We start from the raw sequence: 22,355 nt of genomic DNA, 5'->3' as shown, positions 1-22,355 counted from the left end.
TCCCTCCCTAGTTGGTTTGCCCATGGAGAGCCACAGCTCAGGTTCAAAACAGGAAAAAACCAGAAATTATCTTGCCACATCCTTCTGCTTTCTTTTCATCTCATGTAAGAAAGGATTAGGCAGGAAATACTGCATGGTGAAAAGTCCACCTGGAGAACAAAGCATGGATATACTCATCTAACAAAGTCACCACAGAATATACATCAGTAAGCTATTAGGTAGGGAGAAGGCATGCACAGGTAAGGCATTATGTTGATAGATCTTAGGTTCAGCTCCTATGACACAAACCCTTGTGTAAACTTTGTCTTCATGTGTAAAATGAGACTAATACTTTCTGCCAAAGTCTGCCTGGCCTTGCCTATGTAACCACTAAATTACTCATAGCAGGGACTGCTTAATAAGTGAGCCCATTGCACAACAGGACAGTCCTTGCTGAGGCCTGTAGGCATGGCAACATTGTGTAAATCGTTAACGCACTTCCCAGCAATTAAATACACATTTGATGCCCATGTACCTTTCATCAATGGGCTATAGACACCCCTGAGGGGCTGTTACTGTTACTCTATTTCAGCAGCAGCTCCCAAAAACCAATTGTACCAAGAGACCCCATCACGGAGGTCGCATATATTTGCATCTTCGGTGGCTTTCACAAAATTGCTATTTATTTCCCCTCTCCGTCCCACTCTTCCAGTTCTCTTTTCATGGTCAGGAACAAGGATTTTCCAAATCCCAGAGAATTTCCTGTTTGCTTCGCATTAGAGTGGAGAAAGAGAAGAGAGGGCAACTAGAAAACAGCAGGGCAGTGGTACATGCACAGCAGAGAAATGTGCACGTGCTCGCAGAAAGACACCAGCTGTGAATCCTTCTATAAATGGTGCAATGAAATGGCATTGTCTTGATATATTTTCAAAAAGGGAAGGCAAATATATATATGTGATCCATGCAAATATATCTTAACTGGTCATGGTGTCAAATGCTCCCCTTAAATTTAATCTAATGAGTGTTTCACTGAGCTGTCAGCAGTCTCCAGTAGCCTCCAGGCACTAATGAGTTACATCAAGGTGTCAATGCTTTTGGCATTAACCTCAATTAGGAGGAGTTAGGGTGATCACTGAATGAAGGGTCAGCCATTCATTGCTGAGACATTCCTCTGGCTATAGCCTGCAGTCTCCTGCATGAGAGGGGCTGGCAGACTGGCTGCCTACTGCCTTCTCGGTAAAGGTTCATATGTGGCAACATTACTAATAATTACTATATTTGAAACCTGGGCAGGTCTTGACAAGCATGGAGAATCAACAGTAACCCTATTTAATGAGGCTATTCAATGGCATTCCCAGGTAAAAAAAGTAGCCTGTGACAATAAACTGGTAAATAGCTACCACTTATTCATGGTCAGAATTTTTAAAAGAATACAGTTAAGGCAGTCAGTATGTCAAAGAATAGAAAGTCTGTACAGCAGGGTTATGCTTACAGAAAAAAAAATTACCTCAGAGATAACCCATGTAACTAGTTCTGCTCCACTTATCTCTCTCCAGACTTCCCAAAAGATTTCCTTTAGATATATTACATTCCGATGTCATCTTGCACAATCAGTCTCAGGTAGATTTGCTTTTCTGGGGTGAAATCATGGATGGATCACAATTGCTTTCAAGCTGTGCCCTCCTTATTCAAGCAGGGAGGTCTCCGGGACAGCCAGGCAGACCACCCGGATCCACGCCCAGCCTGAAATCAGTTCTCTAGTTGGCAGATTGCTCTTCAGCCCCAAGGCCATGTGCGTATTTATGCCAGAGGAAATCATTCAATGAGCAAATCTGCTTAGAAACCTGAAAGGTTTGTCAGCTACCATAAAGTCTTGGTTATGTTACAGTTTAGCATTACAGTTATTACAATAGAAACTCGATCCATTCTAAAACATTTCTTAAATTTCTAAATTTCTAAAATATATGGGTAATACCAGAATGAAAACAAGTCCCACCTGCCTCCTTCCCATCCGTGCCATCACCCACTCCACCACGGCAGTCCGACCGCCCTTCCCTGCAGCCAGCCGTGACTGTGACTCCTGCATCCCCTAGCCAGAAGCAGCATCGACTCCGAGGAAAAAGTGACCTGCAGCAGCCCCTTACACTCAACAGAAACCGCACAGCGAGCCCCTGGTGCACTCCCCTGTGACTTTTAGACCACGGTCCTCATCAACTAAAACCAAACCCAAAAAAATAGAGATAAAATGAATAAAGGCCTCAGGCGCACACATCTTGTGAACAGTGCAGGTCAGGGGTTGCAGAGTACTTTAGCTAACTCTTTATGGGAGTCTTCTTTTTTTCCCATAGTAGAAGGTCTCTATGTTTCCTAGTAATGGCAGAGATGGAGGACCACAGCAGCAGGCTTGCAAAGCTTGCCTAATTGTAAGGCGGCACTTGTCTTACAGCTCATTCTGCTTAGGATCATCGTAAAAATTGTCCTTTGAACTCCCTCTCTGCTTCCTCCAGCCCCATCTTCTTTCCTCCTCATCCCCAAGGCAATGATTTTTATCTCCAGGTCTACATCTCTTCTCTGCAAGAATCAAAGGGCTTTCAAGCCTTTCCCTTGAGGTGACAGCATTACCTGCTCCTCCTCCACCTGAGATGCAGAGCTCTGCTTCCTCAGAATATTTATTTACCCTAACCTATGTCAGACACAGGCTCATTCTGCCCTGGTAATGAAGAGTTGCTGTGTCTGGGCCAGCCGGGCCAGACATGTTCGGACTCTTCTGGATGTGTGATTCAGATCAAGCTACAGTGAGCTGTACAGTAAGCAAAGACAAACAGGAGCAGCATAACGACAGCTTCTGATTACCTAATTTACCAAGCTTCATCTTAAAACTAATCAGGCTGTCTGTGCCATGCCACTCACGTTTCACTTTCTTGTGCAATCACTAACCTTAAACCTATACAGTTCTTTGCCTCTATAGCCTATTCCTTGCTGATGTAGGATGGCAGAGCTACTATAGTCTCTGTTATTAGCAGGTACCTCCAAGCCCATTAGTAAAGCACGTGTCCCACTCATTTTAGCACTGGTCAGCAAAAGAGATAGCATCTTGCCTTTGCCCTCAGGTAATCCATGATCTCCAACAGATCCATGCCATGAATCCAAATTATATGAGCCTTGCTAACTAAGGAGTTTCCTTCTTTGCTTCTCTCTAAGACCTGGGAAACTGCATCCACAAAAATTATTAAAACATCACCAAAGATGACAAAGTCACAGCCTCAGAAGTTGGAAAACATCAGCCTTGAGCTTTGTGCTCACCCATCATGGTGCAGTCTTTAGTTACACTGCCACGTGCTTTTTTTAACAGTTTCTGTGAAGTATGAGTATTTCTGAAAGTGAGGTCTAAGTTTCTGAAAGGAGAAACAAGCTCCTTGCTTATCCTTCCCCTGGATGGAAATGTGCAAAAGGCTGGAAGGAGGTTTCAACAAGTCTATTCACTTGCAGGAACAGGCAACACATGTTACATCACCAATTAAAACCTACTCTGCCCCCTCTCCCACACCACCAGCCACAGTCCCTGACAGTCTACAACAAATCTGACCTTGGCAACAAAAGACCAAAAGAATAAAAACCTGAAAGCCAGTCAAAGACAGCAAAGTTATCGATCCCATCCTAGCTGCTAGAAACATCAAGGGAATTTATAAAGGTGAAATGTACAAAGTGGACCTCAATCCTATACGAATCCAGTTAAGAGGAAAATCCTTCTCCAAACCCAATATGGAGACTGATATAACCTTGAGCTGAGGTGCAAGACACCGAGCCGTTATTTGAGAACTTTTTCGGCACTGGCATTCCTGTCTGGCTACAGGTAATTTCTCAAGGTTTAGAGGAAGAAATCCCCCTTAAGAACTTAAATAAGCATCACATTTGTCTCTTCCCTGGATAAATCTATAATTGGAGATCCAGTCAAACAGTGGGAGTGGAAGCCAATAAATGTAAGGAGAAAACACTGATATTATCATTATGTGGCAATGATAATTTTGACCAAAAGGAGCATTTGCGTAAGAACACAGTGGTTGAAAGCCATCTAACCAGATGTAGATATCTGCATTGTAGAGGTCCTACATGCAGATAACAATACATCAACTACGCACCAGAAGCTCCCTTTATAGTCAGTACAGGAGAACTGTCACTTCAAAAATGCAGTTCATCTCTTTCAGGCACCTACTTTAGGATGAGACGATTTGTGCCTCAAAAGCAGCTGTTTCTCTCCATTACCTGTAAAAGGAATTTTTCTCAGAAGGGAATGTCTATACTATAAATCTCTATGGCTTATGTGTCTACACTTGGTCAGATGAATCCCACTTCATGAATTTTTCATTATTTGCAGTCATTATATGAGGACTGGATAGCTTTTTTAAAAAATACACTACAGCTTGAAGAGAAGCATGGGCTTGATACAAAAATAACTGGAGAAACTTCTATTATCTTAGGAAAATAAGACAGAGGATTTGAACAGATGTCCTAAACCATCTCTGAACCCAGTGTCTTGACATTGAAAGTAGCCACATAATGGAATTACATCATTATTCTGTTCTTTATTTATTTGTTAGGTCAAACTACGTGGGCATGAATTTAAAATCTACATGTCTGTGAGTTCTGCTTTACAGTATGACACAAGAATCCCAGTTAAACAGACATTATCAAACAATATACATTCAGTGTAACATCTGTAGAGCTGGGTTGCCTAAAATGTTTACTTGTTTGTAAACATCAGTTTTATCTCAACTTTTGAAGAAAGGGTGCATTATACATCCTGTGTCTATCTTTCTCTAGCAAGACCCTGTCTGCATTGCCCTGTTTCAAAAGGCTGTAAAAGGCTTTTGCTTTTTCTTGGAAGTCTGGAATTGCTCCTTTTCTATTTTTTGCAGACCTTGGACATTGCTTTTTATAGCAACAGAAAGTGGTTTTGCAGTGATAAAAATACATTTTCTACATTCATGAATTCATTAATTTTAAGAGCAAAAGGGACCATTACATTCATCCAGTCTGAGGCATTGATAGATTTACTGCACAGGAGCTAATGGACTAGAGCACAGTCCCTTTGAGATGACAGGAGAGAATTTGTGCAGCTCTTTAGCCTCCCTCCTCATCACCATCATGAAAACGACCACCTCAGAGCTCCGTTGTCTAACACAGACCCTGCCTCTAGTCCAACTTGATAGAATATTTATTTAAACACAACATTCTGGCGAATGCCAGACTACTTTCCCAGGTACCCAGAGAAAGCAATCGTCAGCACACCCCCATCGCCCAGAGCATCTCTACCACCTCTCATTGACCCCGTTTGGTCTCCCAGCAGCACCAGACACTGCAAAACAGTAGCTGCTGTCCCTGCCCTCATGCTTTATCCTTTACCTGCCCGGTTCTCTCATCAGGATGTGAAGCGCTTGGCCTCTGGGACTCAGCTTATTGCCTCATAAAGCAGGATGGCAGGATTATTAATGTGGCAGAACTGCAGGATTTTCCAAGCAATTTATGAGTTACCATGGCAGTTCATTAGCTCTCAGCCCAATGACCCCTTTCTATCGAGCATGAATCAAGCAGGAGGCACACAAACATCTAAATGCACAATGGATATTCACATCAAAAATACATCCAAGGCCACATTTCCTCCATTTTGTCCAACATATGTCTAACAAAGGCACTAAAAAGTCACCAGTTATCAGAACCGGTAGCCAACCCACTGAAACATGCCTAGACACAAAGAAATTCACAATCCTCACCTTTTTTTTTTTTTCTTCTCATCAGGCCATTTCTGACCGATACCTGTATTTAAAGAATAGCAGGTACTTAGCAGAGGGTTTACATTTACAGCCTCCATTGACTGCACAGGGAGACAGGTCTGGTGGTCAGGACAGTAGGCGCTCTGGATTGCTCCCTTGACTTTCAGTGCTAAGAATAAGGTTTCTCTTTACACACAGACAAGCCCCTTATCCCCCCTCAGGGAAGCATTTGAGAAAATATTTAACTTTCATGGTATTTATGCATAGGTCTTACGAAAAAGCACACAATCAAACACTTCCTTCCATCTAAGTGGCATTATGGGCGTGAAAAAATTCAACAGGTTTTAATACATTGCTGAGTTAGGACTTCAGCAGAGGCCAAAAAAACAGGTCTAGCATACTAGAGAGGAGAGAGATCTAGAAATTAAAGGGAGTCTTTGAAGGTAATAAGTGGACAATTAAGAAAAAGGAAAAGGTGAGGAGCACTTCTATCAGTAAATACAAAACCACTAGCAAGCTATCTAGCAAGCTACCCGCAGATATTACAAATACAATGCTTTATACCAAAGAAAGACAGAAAAAAGACAGAGAGACAGGGAGATGGGGAGGTGTGGGGCGGAAGAGAAAGAAAGAGAGAAAGACTTCTATTAAGTCTTTATTGCACTATTTTTCTCAGTTGCATTAATACTCCTTTATTTGCTATTACTCGCTAAGACTTTTAGGGTATTTTAAAGAAAAGGCAGATCTAAAATTTTTATATCTCCCTCTAGTTACAGCTGCCACACTCAGAAAGCAAACTCAGCATGTTATATGCTTTCCCAGAATTAACTTGCCTTTTCCTTTTAAAAAAAATAATTAATGTATTTATTAATTATGTAATGGGACTCACATAGTGGAAAATCCACCTTCCACACCATCCCATTAATTAAATCTGGCTTTGGGCCAAAATTTAGTATTTCAGCTTCTGCCAAGGTTCAGGTTTGGAATGTTTTCACATTGGAGGATTTTTCATCTGTTTCCTTGGCTGGGCTAATGGGACCCTAATGCACACGAGAGATCGCTATCGTGCTGGGCTGCTGCTTACTTGCTTGTTTCAATCATCTTGTACATACACATTAACTTGTAGTATTTCCTTCACAGCTAAGTGATGGCAATATGTGTTTAATACAAGAGTCAAAGGGATATAATATGATACGGAGAACCGCTGACTTGAGACACTCCCACTGGCTGGGGTAATGACAACGATTCAAAAAAATACAGCTGGGCAAAAAGTTAGATGACACCTTTACTTAAAACCAGATTCATCAACACAATTGTGTATGTCTGGCAGGAATTCTCATGTCAAATAAAACATGGAGGCTGAAGGAATGGACCTCCAAGAAATTTGGACATGGCTTAAAGAAAGCAAAACTGTTGCCTCATCCATTTACCTCTTGGAAATCCAGGATAGGGCTCAGCTCCTGCTGTCAAGCCAGAGAAGAACAATCTGTAAGTTCTGACCTGAGAGGTGCTTGCAGATGTTCTCCTGCCAGCACTGGGAGATAAGTCACCTCACTAGCTCTTCACTAGTCATTGGTCTACGCAGCCAACACCAGCATTAGTGCTTGTCACAAAGTCTACCTCAGCAAAAGTGCCATGATTTCTGCTAACAGCACGTGAGCTTTCAGTTAATACTACCTTTTGTCACCTCATACGTTACTCCCTCAACAGATTTTTTTTTTCATTAATTGCTATCAGAAGATGACATATCTTTCTCTTTCCAACCCTCCCGATGCTTTAGCACCAAGGGCAGTGTTTAGCTGCCCTGTCCCCGTAATTACTGAAGTTTCTCACACGTAAAATGTCTTCATGAAGGCCCTCCCACCCACACTGCCACATCCATCAGCATGTTTGCTCTCACCATCTCTTCCAAAGCAGCATAGTGGGTCGGTAACACTGGCCAAGGACACATTGCAGTTTTTCTCACAGGTAAGACCAATGACATAGCACAAACCACTCAACCATGGCAGGACGTTTCTGCCATAACCTGGCAGCCGGGGAATGACAGAGAAGAGCAGACTGACTGCACTGCTTGATCTCAGAGAGTTCACCTACTTGAAGCAGCAACAAGAAAGGCTGAAGTGATGCTCAGAGAAACCCATTTTGTACACCCATCGCATTTCCCAAGCTATGCCAGGGTCACCCTGCATCTTTCACTGCTCCCCAGTGAACAGCAGCAAAGCCACATGCTGCACGCCAGGGATCAAGGGTTTCCAACTGCAAGAGGTGGCAAACAGGGATATGTATCTAGATACAGGTCACAGGAAAGTGCAGTCACTTTTGTCAAGCAAAGCCTGTCCCCCTTCACTCCCATAGGTTTTGTGAAAGTAGGACACCACCACACCAGGAGCAATAACACATGCAGCTTTATGGAAACCTGGAAAGAAATATCCAACAGGAGGTTTTCTACACTGCAATTGTTCTCTAAATCATAAGAACATCAAATTGCTTGGTTTTATCATTTCTTTTAAAAGAATGCCAGGATTTACTTCTGTCCAGCACAAGTATATGGGATTGGAATTTGATTTCTTGTTTATTTGGTTTTCACATTTTGAAGGATTTTGCCTTTTGAGGGGAGAAATATGTGTCTGATGATCACAAAATCCAGCTCAGAGACATGTCTGCGATCATGGTTTTGAAAAAGAGCCATGGCCACCTTCAAAGGATGAGGCAGATTTCACCCACTAAAAAGCAAAACATGCCATTTTGTGCTCTCAAGCATGACTCATTTCCCGATGCAGTTAGGCTATGACTAGGAAAGTTAAGGTCAGATTAAGAGATCATTAATGCCTTTTGTAGTGGACTTTGAGACCAGGACCACAATGCCAGAATAAGGCTGTGGAGGCCTGTGAAGGAGATATCCTCTTGGAAATACATTATGGAGCTCTGTTTGGTTTGTCCTTGGATTTTTGAGTTATGGAGCTCCAGTTTTGCTGCATTGCCTTAATTTCTGTCAAATCCCCATGAGGATAAACTTCTCTCCAGTCTCTTTACGAGAAAACTGATATAAAAATATCACCTTCCTGGCTAGAAAATTCACAGGGCTTTGCATAGATAGCCTTGCTACTTCTTGCTACTTCACTGCAAACAAAAAACAGGAAGCCAAGATAAAAAAAATAATTCAACCTTCCTGCCACTCCTGCCAAATGAAACAACAGCCAGACAGGAGCTCAGAGCCTGATGTTCCTGCATCAGTCTCTGTGCTCTTCAAGGTGCTGTACATCCGCCATGCTATAGCAACTATACAAAACACTATAGTGACTCCATCTCAAATACTATCTATCAGATTCAGCATGCTGCAGTTACACACAGAGATTGGCCCACGGACCCACTGTTGTCTGAGGACACAGCCAGCACCTCCTCTACTACATGCTCCACCATCTGCTCAGCAGATTCAAAATAGCACCAGAATTTCCTCTTCCAGGTGGATGTAGAAAGGCACAGAGAGAGAGAGTCTGAGCTGGTCCTAGCAACAACTACGTAAGCAAAACCCTGAAGCAAATATTTTCAAATATATCAGCTACAAATGACCAAAATGTCATCACTGGAATAAGACAGACCTGATGTTGCTTTCGTACCACGGAGCTCAGACAGGAGCAATTTTTTCTCTGTTGCAAAATAAGATGACTAGTCAAGTAGGAGTAGTGTCTGCTCAACACTATGACTTCAGCTCCCAACTGAGAGCTCCAGCTGGTGTTTTTTTTCAAGTAACAGTATTTTGTTAGGAAAATGTTGCAATGTTCACCTGAAGATTTTGGGAGTGATTTTCTACTAATGCCGTGGATGAGTATGGATTGGTGACTGTCTCATTCTACTCTACAAAATGGAATGCAGAGCAAAGTAATAAGGATCCTACTGATAACCACAACTTTGCTGCAGTCAAATGAAACAGCAGGAGGCTAACATTCAGGATGTACCCATCCACTGAGTGGATTGATTCTGCTGCCAGATTTTCCTGCCTTCCAGAGGCAGTGTTGAATGGGTTAACAAAACATCACTTCCAGGTTTTCTGCTTTTTCTATCAAGCCATTGAGTAGAAAAAGAGACAGAATTAAACCACTCAGGTGATACACAGAGCTTTACCTTGTTGACCAAGTACGAATCATCATAAAGAATCACTATAAACCAACTGGAAGTTCAACAACTTTTTATGTACTATTACAAGCCTTGTCGTTCTTCACACATCACTGTTCATAAAACACATCCCCCAATGAGAGCTAAAGTAAGAGAATTTCATGGCTCACCACAGGTGTAGATGACATTGAGATGCTTTCGGATGCCTGGGTAACAAGGATCTCCAAATTCATAGGTGCTAGCATATATGCTGCAGCTTCTTTTCCCGTGACAGCGCTTGATCATGAGTTGGAGAGCGGTAGCTGACTGACACTCTAAAAGGGAAAAAGGATACCCATTTGTGAATAGTTGTCCATTCACATCAGAAATTACCTAAAAAAAATTATGAGATGCAGACTGTGAGAGCACATATATATGAGATTTCCATGAATATTTAAAAATCTTTTTGTTTACATGGGAAGGTGTATCTGACTCTCAAACACCTCTAATAAATTGTAAATTGATGAAAGGAAATTACCAAAAAGAACAGTGATGAATCAGAAACACCTATACATCCATAGAAAGAAGGTTCCAAATAAAAGATGGGTTGTTTTTAAAGGGAAAAGGCTATCATCTGTAATAAAAATAATTCCTTCTCACCTGGCATTTATTCTACAAGAGTCTGAAAGGACTCTAAGACAGGTATCAGTATCTTCATTTTAAGAGATGGAGAAACAGAGTCATAGAAAATTAAAAAGACTAACAACAGCAGATCAGTGCAGAGCATAGAAAAAGACTCAGACCTTTGGAGTCTCACTCCAATGTATTTCTCTGGAAACACTACAAACTTCCCCATAAACTAAGAGACTGTCATAGGAACAGAAAATACATTAATACAACAGTTATAATATTAATATGGAATTCCTGTGGATTTATTTAGCTGTCTGATAATGCAATTGATAACAGTAACATGCAATGTTATTAGCAAATTCCCACCTCACAGGTGTAAGGGAGATGAACATTGTGATCTTTTTGAGGGAAGGGTAAAACTGATTTGATTTGGGTGTGTTGATTTTTTCCAGGTTTTGCTTGTGCGGTGGGTTGACTGTGGCTGGATGCCAGGTGCCCACCAAAGCTGCTCTATCACTCACCTCCTCAGCTGGACAGGGGAGAGAAAATATAATGAAAGGCTTGTAAGTTGAGATAAGGGCAGGCAGAGATCACTCACCAATTACTGTCACAGGTAAAATAGACTCAACTTGGGGAAAAAATTAATTTAATTTATTACCAATCAAATCAGAGTAGGATAATGAGAAATAAAACCAAATCTTAAAATACCTTTCCCCCACCCCTCCCTTCTTCCCAGGCTTAACTTTACTCCCAGTTTTCTCTACCTCCTCCCCACCAGCAGCGCAGTGGGACGGGGAATGGAGGTCGGGGTCAGTTCATCACACATTGTCTCTGCCGCTCCTTCCTCCTCAGGGGGAGGACTCCTCACTCTTCCCCTGCTCCACTGTGGCGTCCCTCCCATGGGAGACAGTCCTCCATGAACTTCTCCAGTGTGAGTCCTTCCCACAGGCTGCAGTTCTTCACAAACTGCTCTGGCATGGGTCCCTTCCACGGGCTGCAGTCCTTCAGGCACAGACTGCTCCAGCGTGGGTCCCCCGTGGGGTCACAGGTCCTGCCAGGAGCCTGCTCCAGCGTGGAGCTCCCTTGGCTGCAGGGGGACAGCCTGCCTCACCATGGTCTTCCCCACGGGCTGCAGGGGAATCTCCGCTCCGGCGCCTGGAGCATCTCCTCCCCTCCTTCTGCACTGACCTGGGGGTCTGCAGGGTTGTTTCTCTCACATATTCTCACTCCTCTCGCTGACTGCAGTTTGTTGTGCAGGTTTTTTCCCCTTCTTAAATACATTATCCCAGAGGCACTACCACCGTCACTGATGGGCTCAGCCTTGGCCAGCAGCGGGTCTGACTTGGAGCCGGCTGGCATTGGCTCTGTCGGACACGGGGGAAGCTTCTAGTAGCTTCTCACAGAAGCCACCCCCGCAGCCCCCTGCTACCAAAACCTTGCCACGCAAACCCAATACAGCTTGTTTCCTTTTGAGGGGAAGAGATAGGGAGATTGGGTTGGCCTTTTGAGCCTTTTTTATGTCCAAGAGAGTTGTCTCAAGTCACCATCTCTGGCCCCCTTCTGCAGACAGAGGTGATCAGTGTCCCTGTCTGCTCCTAGAAGATCTGTATTTCTAAGAAGTCTAATGAGGTTACTATGAGGTCAAAAAGTTGTAATGTTACCATGTACCATCTAAGTAGAAATGTTCTGGTAAGCATGTTTATTCCATGCAAGCAGAAATGTTTGTCATATCAGGAATTTAGTGTATGGAAAGCTCCAAAAGTAAATATTTTCCCAAGTATTATTTTCTATCAGATGATTTGTGCTTGTTTTCTCAGCTAAGGCAAAAATGATTTCCACAGACGATCTCTCAGACTTTTAGGTGCTAGACTAGTAGTTTGCTTTCACTGTCCAGCCAGGGCCAAGTGCAAGGGGAAGCTGGCAAGAAGATATTTCTTCAACATTAAGCTGTTGCTAAAAGCAACAGGAAAGCTACAGAGAAAGGAATACAAACCCCTTTTGGTCACTAATCAGAAGGCAGGGAAAGGGAAAATGAACCCCAAAAGGTATTGAATGCTAGAACCAGCACAACAACAAAAGCCATGAGAGACAGGGGAAAGCCACAGAAAACTAAGCTTAGAGGGCAACATCTCTTTTTTCTCAAATCAAAGGCAGCATTTTATTTCACATGCTGTAAATGACAAAAGAACAGGGCCCCATGTGAGCATTTTCATACTGAACCACCCAAACTTCCTTAGGGGATTTTTGATCCAAAGAGTGTCAGAGGTTCCAGTGGAAACATCTGGCATTCAGCAATCCTGCTTTATTGTCTTTTTGTCAAATGTCCAGTTAGAGAAACTCATCAAATCTAAGCACTGCACAGGATTTCATGGAGGGCAACTATTCTTTTAATTTGTTATTGTTCTCATACAAAACAGACAGCATCCCACAGCTGTCTGCACAGAGGCCTCACCCCCCGGCACAGGAGCACACTACCTCCGTGGGAGGGTGGGGAATTACCCATCACTGGTCCTGTGAGAGGCATGACAAATCTTTTGCATAGGTTGCCATCAGAGACGGTCAGCCTTTGGGATGCTCCTCTTGTAGGAATGAGCTGTAACAAACAAGACTCTGCTCTCCACCTTAACAAACTGGACTGACTCTTCAGGTGCCAGATCTGTAGATTCAGTAAATCGAAAACACTTCTAGAGTTTTATCTGTCATGTACCCTCACAGTAACATCACCAGCTTTTCTAGCCACTACCAGTCATGTCTTGGTATTGATGACCTCCTTCCTCCCATGCAGTTGTGAGCAGGCTATAGTCTCCATCTGTACTGACCTCAGCAGCAGCATCTGCACTAGGAAACCAAAGAGGGCTCAAATCTGGACACAGACACACCATTATCCCCCTTGTTTAAGTGCTACCCTGTTCCTTAGAATGATTTTGCCAACTAGCATTACCACAAACAGGTAATACAGTCTGAGATATAACAGGGCTCATCCCAGTTGTCAATTTGCAGAAGCCCCCCCAGATGTTTTGGATGGAAAGTAGAGAAGCAGAAGTACATGGTAGAGGGTTTAGTGGCATGGACATGAGGTCAGCCAGCCACAGGGCCAGGCAGCAGGCTCTTTCTCACTGTATTCAGTACAGAGTAGCCGATGTGTACATAGTAGGTGAGCACAATCCCGATGCTACCTTTATCAGGTAGTAGCTGCATTTTTTTTCCCCAGGAGAGGACAGCCTTGCCCATGCTAGCCACTGAAAACAACATGCAATACTGCCCACAGGCATCTGTGAGACCCCACTCTAGCCCCTTCACCAGCACCACTACAAATGCAGATGTAGCTTGAGTTATAAGAGCCTCTTCTACGTAGCTCCATCTGCCAGAGCAGGTCCTAACACTGCAATCCCTAGGCTACACGTTCCTGGTAAACGAAAACCTACCCTGGCCCATTCCCTGTCCTGGAGGCCAACTGTGGTGGAACAATCCACATCCATGCTGCTAAACACTCTTACCCTCCAAAACAGAGTGGTGATACCCAGTACCTGTCCTATAACCAACCTCAAACCATCTTCTGGACTGCCTAGGAGAGTGTTAGCTGGGCCCAGGTGACAAACCATGCCATGGGCCATGCTACAGTTTCACAGTACAGAAGATCTCTTTCCAGTATCTCTGCCCAGGCCCTGGTACTGCTAGTTTACCAGCATACATGTAGCCCTAGATACTCAGGTTCTTCGGGCACAGACCAAGCCTCCATATTCACAAATAGCAGTAGTGAAATCCTCAACTCTCCAATTGCCAGGCTGCTCCAGCTCAACCTGCACGAGCCAAAATGAGCAGAAAAGCAGAAGAGACTCAATATGCTTCAATTACAGATGGGGATGAAATTCCCTAGCATAGAAATTAAGGCACCGATATTTTTAAAGCCTCTTTTACATGGACTTTTTGCAAACCTTAATATTGAAAATATATCCAGAAAAAAAGTCATCTATTGGGACTACAGCACATAAACCATACAATAATTTAGTTGAAAGCAATATCTGGAGCCTATCCAGTCCAACCTCCTGCTCAAGGCATAGCCAGCTTTGATGTTACATCAGGTTGCTCAGGAATTTGCCCAGGCAAGTTTTGAAAAATCTCCTCAGATAAATATTCCCCAAACTTCTTGGGCACCTGTTCCTGGGCTAAACCACTCTCCAGGTGAAGAATTTTTCCCTTGTATCTAATCAGATTTCCATTGCTGCAACTTGTGTTCATTGCTTTTGGTGTTTGCTTGTTTTTTTCCAGTGTGTTTCCAAGAACAGTCTTCTGTAGAGCCACCTATTAGGTAGTAGAAAACAGCGATAAGATCCCACCCTGAGCTTTCTCTTCTGGAGACTGAACAAACCCGGGTTCCTCAGCATTTCCCTACATGCTGTGTGCTCCAGCCCCTCCAGTTCACTGGACTTGCTCCAGTTTTTCCAACATATCTCTTTATCTGGGGAGCCCCAAACTGGACACTCCAGTACTCCAGTTAAGTGGAATGCCAAATAGAGTGAATAAACCCTCTCCTGGATGTGCTTACAATATTCTTACTAATAAAGCCCAGTATCCACTTAGCCACTATTGCCACAAGAGCACACCACTGACTCACGTTCAACTTCTTGTCCCCCGAGACCCATTGGTCCTTTTTCTGCAGAGCTGCTTTCTAGCCAGCTGGTCCCTAGCCTGTGCTGTTGCAGAGGGTTATTCAGGTGCAGAACTTTGCACTTGCCTTTGTTGAACTTTAGAAGGTTTCATGAGATGTCTCCAGCTCACTGAGGTTCCTCAAGGTCCCTACCTCCTGCTGTAACAACTGTCCTATCCGTTTGGTACCACCTACAAACTCCATCCCATTATCCAGGTCATTACTAAAGGTGTTAAGCAATATTGATTTCTGACTGCTTTTAAGTAGCTGCCAGTTTGACTTCAACATAGTGTTGTCGAGGTTTCTTGTAGCACTCCATTTCCTTGGCTCTTGTAGCAAACAAACAGCCACAATTTAGGCAAGTCTTTTCTGTTGCCACTGACCTCCAAACTCTAATGAGCACCAAAATCTGGTGAATGCAGGAGTGGCAGAGAGTCATCTGAGGTACCCATGTTACAAGACCCAGTGAAACTCTACTGACAACACCAGGCTCCCACATGGTAAATCCAAATACTCTTCTCATTTTCCCCATGGTAAGGCCTGAGATTCTCTTGGAGTCAGTCATATTGTTCCAGCCCTGAAAAACAGAAATGGACTCTATGGACAAAATTTGACAATGTATTCACTTCAAAGACTTCCCTTTGGTCACAACAGGGAATTTTCCCCGTTTTTCTCTCCACACAATTTCTAAGCACAAATGCCTTGTGCATTCCCATAAATGCCAGGGCAAGCCGCCAGCAGTACTTTGAGGGAGGACTACACTGATACTGAAATTAGCTTGGTCTCCTCTCTTTTTGGGGAGATCTTTTTTTGATCTGTCATTGTGTTCATCCTCCCCATAAGACACTGAACTGAAAAATGTAAAAGCAGTGATCAAAACCTCCAAATGGGACCATCTCCCTTATACACTTCAAAGGATTTGTGATAAGGAGGTCATTTAGCTGGATGCCAAAATGTCATATTCAAGCATCTTTATTCCCACACTAACTAGCACTGAAGATGTCAATAATATATCTGAGAGATGCCCGAGTGACAGATGAGGCTACAGCACACTCATAAATCACAGTCACCACCGTGTCATTCAGAGCTCTAGAAGTGACAACATGGTATTTTCTTTCATCCCCATGTCTCAGGAGTATAAAAACACTCAACATCACTCCTGTTGGCTGTTATGAAGTGCATGTAGGTAATTTAACTTCCAAATGTAAACAAGTCCTTAGGGAGCTGGATTGAAGCGAGATCTCCAAGTATATTAGTACCTCTTCAGGAGGTGATTCCACGCTAGAAGTCTTCACTTCCAGGTGCCCATTCCCAGAGCTCGGAGAGGCAAGAAAACAGAGGCTCCCTTATCCATAAATCATGCAGTTAGCCTCTCAAAAAGATGGAGGGAAGCCAAGCCCAGCAATGTGGTAGAGCAGAGTTGGGCTATGGTCCCCTTCAGCTGGCCAAATTCACATTTTCCAGGTCTTCAGAAGTGGGAGACTAGATGTGACACCCCTATTGCACCAGATGGCATGCTCATTTGGGCAACATCTCTGGTTTTTTTCGCTGCTTGTCTGCTTGCTAAATGCAAACTGCGGATGTTATATGAAATACTATCCTGACATCAGTGACAAACACGTGATCCCATGTGTCAGGGATATAGAAAGGACACTCACAAATGCCAACACCATATCGGTAAGTCTGAGGTAAGTACTACTAAGCAGAGCCAGGCCCCTGCAAAGAACCTTTTAAAGCCCACAAAGCTCAAATGCCCCAGCAGAGCAATAAAAACTGCTTTAAGACCTCAGAGATGATAAGAGAGCCCACTTACACAGGTTCGGCCAGAGTTACCCTCAGCTTTCATTAGTCTTGGATTGCTTCAGTACACTGCCGAAGAGCAAATACAAACCCTGGCTATGGTGAAACTTCCACATGTGAAAGTGATTAAAGATATCAGCTGTGCTTTTGGAATATAGTATTGTAAACTACAGTTTGGGTTTAGGGGAGCGTGGGATCAGTTCACTTTATCCTCTTTACTCCCGGCCCCACTTTCTAGCATTTGCACATCCCTCCAGTGTTGCTTCTGGTACAAGGTGAATTCCCTTTCACAGGATCACTCCACAAGTGCAGACTGCTGGCCACTTTCATTTCACAACTCTTAGCCTAAGCCCTCAGTAAGTAATTCATCGTACCAGTTGCATTTAGTATGATAATACTCCCTGATCTACTATCTTTACCAGCCCAACCTCTGACAGGTAAAAACCCAAATCAGATGGCAACAAAGCCACGCTGGAAGATTTTACCAGCTGCAGCTTGCAGCCAGCATTGGCTTTAAAATTGGAATCAGTCTCAGTGATGTAATGTCCATATCATCAAGCTCACCACAGTGAATGGGGTTTAGTCAGTTTAAGGCTGCTTCCCAGCATGACTATTTCTTTATTACCTCTTCCTGGTGAAAAAAAGAAATCGGAGCCAATGCCTGTTAATCACATCCGTTACTTTGGTTACTCACTGTTACTTGTTTTTCTCCAATAAGGGTGACACATCCAAGTCTGAAATCCAAGCCATACGTTGCTGCTTTTGATTGCAAAACCTATCTGGGTTTGAAAGAATGTTTCCAAACAGTTTAATTTTTGCATTACAGTAACTGTTAGATGCTCTGGTGGAGACTGGAGCCTCTTCCAAGGCAGCAGTCATCACAGATGGATCCATGAACAGATTTAGACACCTAGTTTTGAGATGGGTGACTAATCCCACAGTGAAGTTGGGCATATGTCAGATGCTCAAGAACATCCGTGCATCTGTTAACCCCATGATCAGACTCGCCTGCCACATCCATGTTGAGCCTGCAAAGGCAAGTTCCTGTACAGATGAGGCAGGCTGTCCAGACCAAGCAGGACCAGGTACACCTGAACTTGTGAATACGTTAGCATGCTGTAAGGCTGTCAGGTAGTGGTTTTCCATAGGCTGTCCGTGGATCTGGAAAGACAGCAGGGCATGGAGCACACCCCAATATCAACATATGTGCACTTAAAAAAAAAAGAAAAATAGAACCCGAGAAGAAAATTCCACCCACTCGTCAGAGGATGCACTATGAGTCCATGAATTTAGCAAAAAAAACTGGAGCACTCATTCTAATTTTTCAGCCAACAAAGTATAAGACCTTGAAGTATCAAAAGGACCAAATGATTGGCTGTAATTAAAGGCTTCAGAAAAAGAATCACTGCCTAAAATACCATTTCCAGCAGTGCATGTGAGGTAAGTGATGAGGAACAGGAACAGGACTGGTGGTACCTGATCAAGAGATTAATTCTATGGCACACTTTGGCTCAGTGTAAAGGCATCAGGAGCAGACCTACTTCTCAAATTAAAACAGTCAGCAGAACCCTAGCTTTTCTTGCTATCTTTTGAGGAGCAGGTGAAAGGAACAACCTAAGGTAAATATTCCCTTGAGGGAAGTAATTTACAAACAATTGACAGCTGTAGGAAGAAACTTCTCCCAAGCAGAGGACAAGATTTTTCTCCAAAACATGCAGCACAATTTCTTGCTAGAGAATGAAACAGGAAACGTTACTTGCTGAGAGCTATGAAGCAGGGAGGACAGAATGAAAGATGAAAGACGCAGGAATCAATTAACTAAGAGGAGAGAAATTTAGTTCCTGTAAAGAAAGCTGACAGATGCCTGAATCAGCGCTGTGGTTATCTACACATCTGCCAAAAGAGAAAGCAAACTTCGATGGAATGGCAAAAAGGATATAAGCACGAAGAAAGTAACTCCAACCTTGCAGGTGAGGCAGCTGCCTAAATTCCTTCACATTTTACCTAGGAGTGACTCAGAACCGCCTCATTCTGCAAGAGAATCTCTGTCATAAACAGGAGGGAAGGAAGTTCTTGTGCTCTTGGACAGTTTTTCATTTATTTTAAAGATGCTCCATTAGCTGTGGTTGATACAAAGTTCAGCTCCTTCATAAAGTGACAGCTGCTGGAGGTGTCTAAGCCTCTGCTTCAGCTGCTACATTAGCCAAAATTAGCTATCCTAGCAGCCTGGGAAGGATGTCTTCATAGAGTATTGATGAGCCAGTCTGCATCACGTGCAGTATATCAAATCCCAGGCATTTTCAGCTTAGCCCACATGCATTAAGTTTCATAGTCTTTTTAAAAGCCAGTGCAGAAGACAGACAGTTAATAAAGATGGGCTTTGTCCACTTTCTCTCCACAGTAAGCACCCTGAGGAGGTAATTTCTTCATCAGCATAGCGCTTTCACAGGGTTTCAGATGGGAGCAACAGAAATACACTGGATTTCTCTTCCTTGCCATGGCACACAAGCCTCTATAGAGGACACAAGAAGTAAGTTGGGTTTAGAACCACAGGGACTGTGGAAGACAAAAGGGAGAAAACCAAACTACAGATACTCAGCCCTTAAGACCAACCAATGTGAAGACCAACCAACGAAAATAAAAGACCACCCTTAAACAAGAAAAGATGCAGAAGTAGATGTGTAAGGAGGACAGCTCAGGAGCAGAGACCCAAAACAATTAAAAGGCTGATGATTTGGAAGTCAGAACAGAACGGGCTTCAGAAAACCTGCACAGTCCATCTGTTCCAAGCACAAGATAACCCTCTTCAAGTAGGGAAATAAAAGAAATTAATTCATTAGAAGAGACTGTTAAAGCACTTCGGAGCTGTAAGCATGGGCTCAGGAGATTTTCTGCTTGACAAGCCACTGGGCTGTGGAAAAGGGTTTGCAGTCAGGACTGGTGGGGAAGTATCACTGTGGCTTTGGCCCACACATTAGCTCTGGTTTCCCAGGTCCCTGCTCCCCGGCTGTGGTAAGAGCACTATCTGATGCTGTGCAGAACAGAGCCAGAGAGATGTTCCAACATCTCATGGGTCAATGCTGAGGCCAAGAAGAGTCTACCTCCCCCACAACAGCATCAGTCCCAGCATGCTGTTTCTTCTTCTGTGAGGTTTTATGTTTGAGGGACTTTCTATTTGATTTTTGCTTTGGCAGTGTTGGGTACTTTGGTATCATGTCGAGCTCGGTTTCTGATATAAATTATCATCACTATTACAAATAGCAGGGGGGAATTTCGCGTTGGTGCAGCTGGACATAGCATCTATGTCTTGCACAATGTCACTGAAAACAGCTGGTTAAAAAAGAAATCTACATCCAAACATTAGAAGGATGTGCAAAGAAGGCCAGCATTACATTAAAAACTACATTTTAATGAAAGAGAGTGAAAAATTACTCACCACGCACTTCATAAAACTTCGGAAACTTCAGCAGTAGGCCAGAAAAGAGAAAATTATCTTAAAAGAAACTTATCACATCTAGAGACTGCAACTGAAGGATCAATTGCAGGTTTAATTACAAATGCTATTGTTACATTTAGAAACACTCAGTTTATTAATGTGAACTCAAATCATCTTATCACCTCTGTATCTGGAACGAGAACTCATATAAAACATATGAGGCTCCAGTTTTGCAGAGACTGATTCCGAGTGTGTGAAGTTGAGTAAATTAGTAACATTTTGCAGGTTTGGGGGCTAAAGTGAGAATCTGAGGACAACTTCAAACTTGGCTCCAAGAAGTGTCAGAGAACAGAGCAGTTTTGGTCTGGCAATGACAGTAAAATTTGTATTTAATTTGCAGCAGAGAAGACTTGATTGTAGGCTGTAAGGCATTCGAGATAAAAAGCAAAGCAGCTAACAGCTTTAGCTACACTCACTAGAAGATAGGGATAGTGCATTCAGTGTATCTACTGCTTTGTGAAGTCCCTGAGTGCATGTGTCCTTCCTATTCATTACAGCCCAGCAAAAGAATTTTCCTGAACATGGGTATAGTTCAGCAAGTGCCTACAGCTAGGCTGAAGCAAGGTCTGAACTTTGGAAGCTGTGCGACTGGCCCACTTTTTTTAGGAGGCCACTCAGCTGACACAATCTGCAAGTCACTTCTTGCCCTTGGTTCCTAAAATAAAGCACGGCGTGCTTGCAACCTCACAGGTTTCACATTACCTTTGTTTCTCGGGCTCAGCATTCACCATTGTGGTAATTTTGCACTATTCTTGAGTGACATCCAAATTATTTTAAGAGGAACTTTATCAGTTCTGAACAAGTTACACTGGTTTTCATTCACAGTAACTCCACGGAAATAAATTGAGATCCTATAGATTTAAATCTCTTAAATTCTGCCCTCTTAGTATTAGGATTATATTCTGGATTTGCTTTTAACAAATAGTGGGGCAATAGGCATCTTTTATAAGATCAGCTACTAAAGAAGTTGATACTACTGATACAAATACCCTCTTTACTTCCTCAAATATTGTACCAATATCATCACAGAGCCTATTAGTGTTATTTAAATTACTACTTTCAGAATTTTTATTTACAACCACTGCATGGGGTCATACTCCACTGTAAACAACTTTTTTAAAGCCAAGTTGAACCTTGGCTTTGAGACAGATCTTGCCCAGAAGCAAACTTGAATGGATTTTTTCAGTTTTTTAAAAAATAGCATTGTGTGCATATAAAAATGACTTCATATAAATCATTTTTTATGACTCTATGGAATCCAACAATAGTTTGAGTTTTCTAGAAACAGCTGTAAAGTGATTTTAATTACCTCCTGGTGTTTTGAGACAAAAAGTGAAACACGCAAAGTATCTAAAATTGAAAAACAACTTTCTGAAAGCAGGCTTTGTCCTACTAACGTAGTGTTCTAATTGGGAATTTCATTTCAATTTAAATTTAATAAGGTCTTATATGTGAATTAAACAGCAACTGATATTTATTTAGCCTTCAAACTTGGATATTTGTGGGGTTTATTACATACAAAGAGATTGGCCTCTAAAAACATGTTCTTAATCACAAGCTATACACATAATAAAGTAGTTTCTGCGCTGAACGTAAATGAAACATACATAGAGTCACACCTATGGGCAGGGGTGCTCTGGAAGCCTGGTGTGCACATTATAGAGGAAAGACGCGCTCTGACTCCCTCCCAGGTCTGCTGCGCATCCCACCAACCCAGCCTGACAGCTACTTTAAAGGCCGTCATCTCCCATATGGTGAAATCAGGACATAGCACGAGAGCGTTTCAGCCACAAGCACTCAGATCTCCTAAAGGACAGCCGTGCTACATGGCATTATCTGATCAGCACAGATTTCAGCGGATACCCCGTCTCCTCCTGCCACCCTGGTCCCCCACGGCTTCCCCCATCAGTGCCAGAGGTTACTACCCCTCACCGCTCCA

At 43.0% G+C, this 22,355-nt stretch overlaps 1 protein-coding gene across 1 annotated transcript in view; it reads right to left on the bottom strand.

The window, feature by feature from the left end:
* Nucleotides 1-22,355, bottom strand: part of EVA1A (eva-1 homolog A (C. elegans)) — a 211,094-nt gene that overhangs the window by 95,628 nt on the left and 93,111 nt on the right. Inside the window, exon 5 of the mRNA XM_010584275.1 lies at nucleotides 10,034-10,177. Coding sequence (XP_010582577.1) covers nucleotides 10,034-10,177 — 144 coding nt within the window. The remainder of the gene's footprint in view (nucleotides 1-10,033; nucleotides 10,178-22,355) is intronic.

Source organism: Haliaeetus leucocephalus, unplaced genomic scaffold, assembly GCF_000737465.1.
Source record: "Haliaeetus leucocephalus isolate CR32 unplaced genomic scaffold, Haliaeetus_leucocephalus-4.0 Scaffold964, whole genome shotgun sequence".
In the NCBI taxonomy this organism is placed as follows: domain Eukaryota; kingdom Metazoa; phylum Chordata; class Aves; order Accipitriformes; family Accipitridae; genus Haliaeetus; species Haliaeetus leucocephalus.
This window is presented reverse-complemented; position numbering and strand designations above follow the sequence as displayed.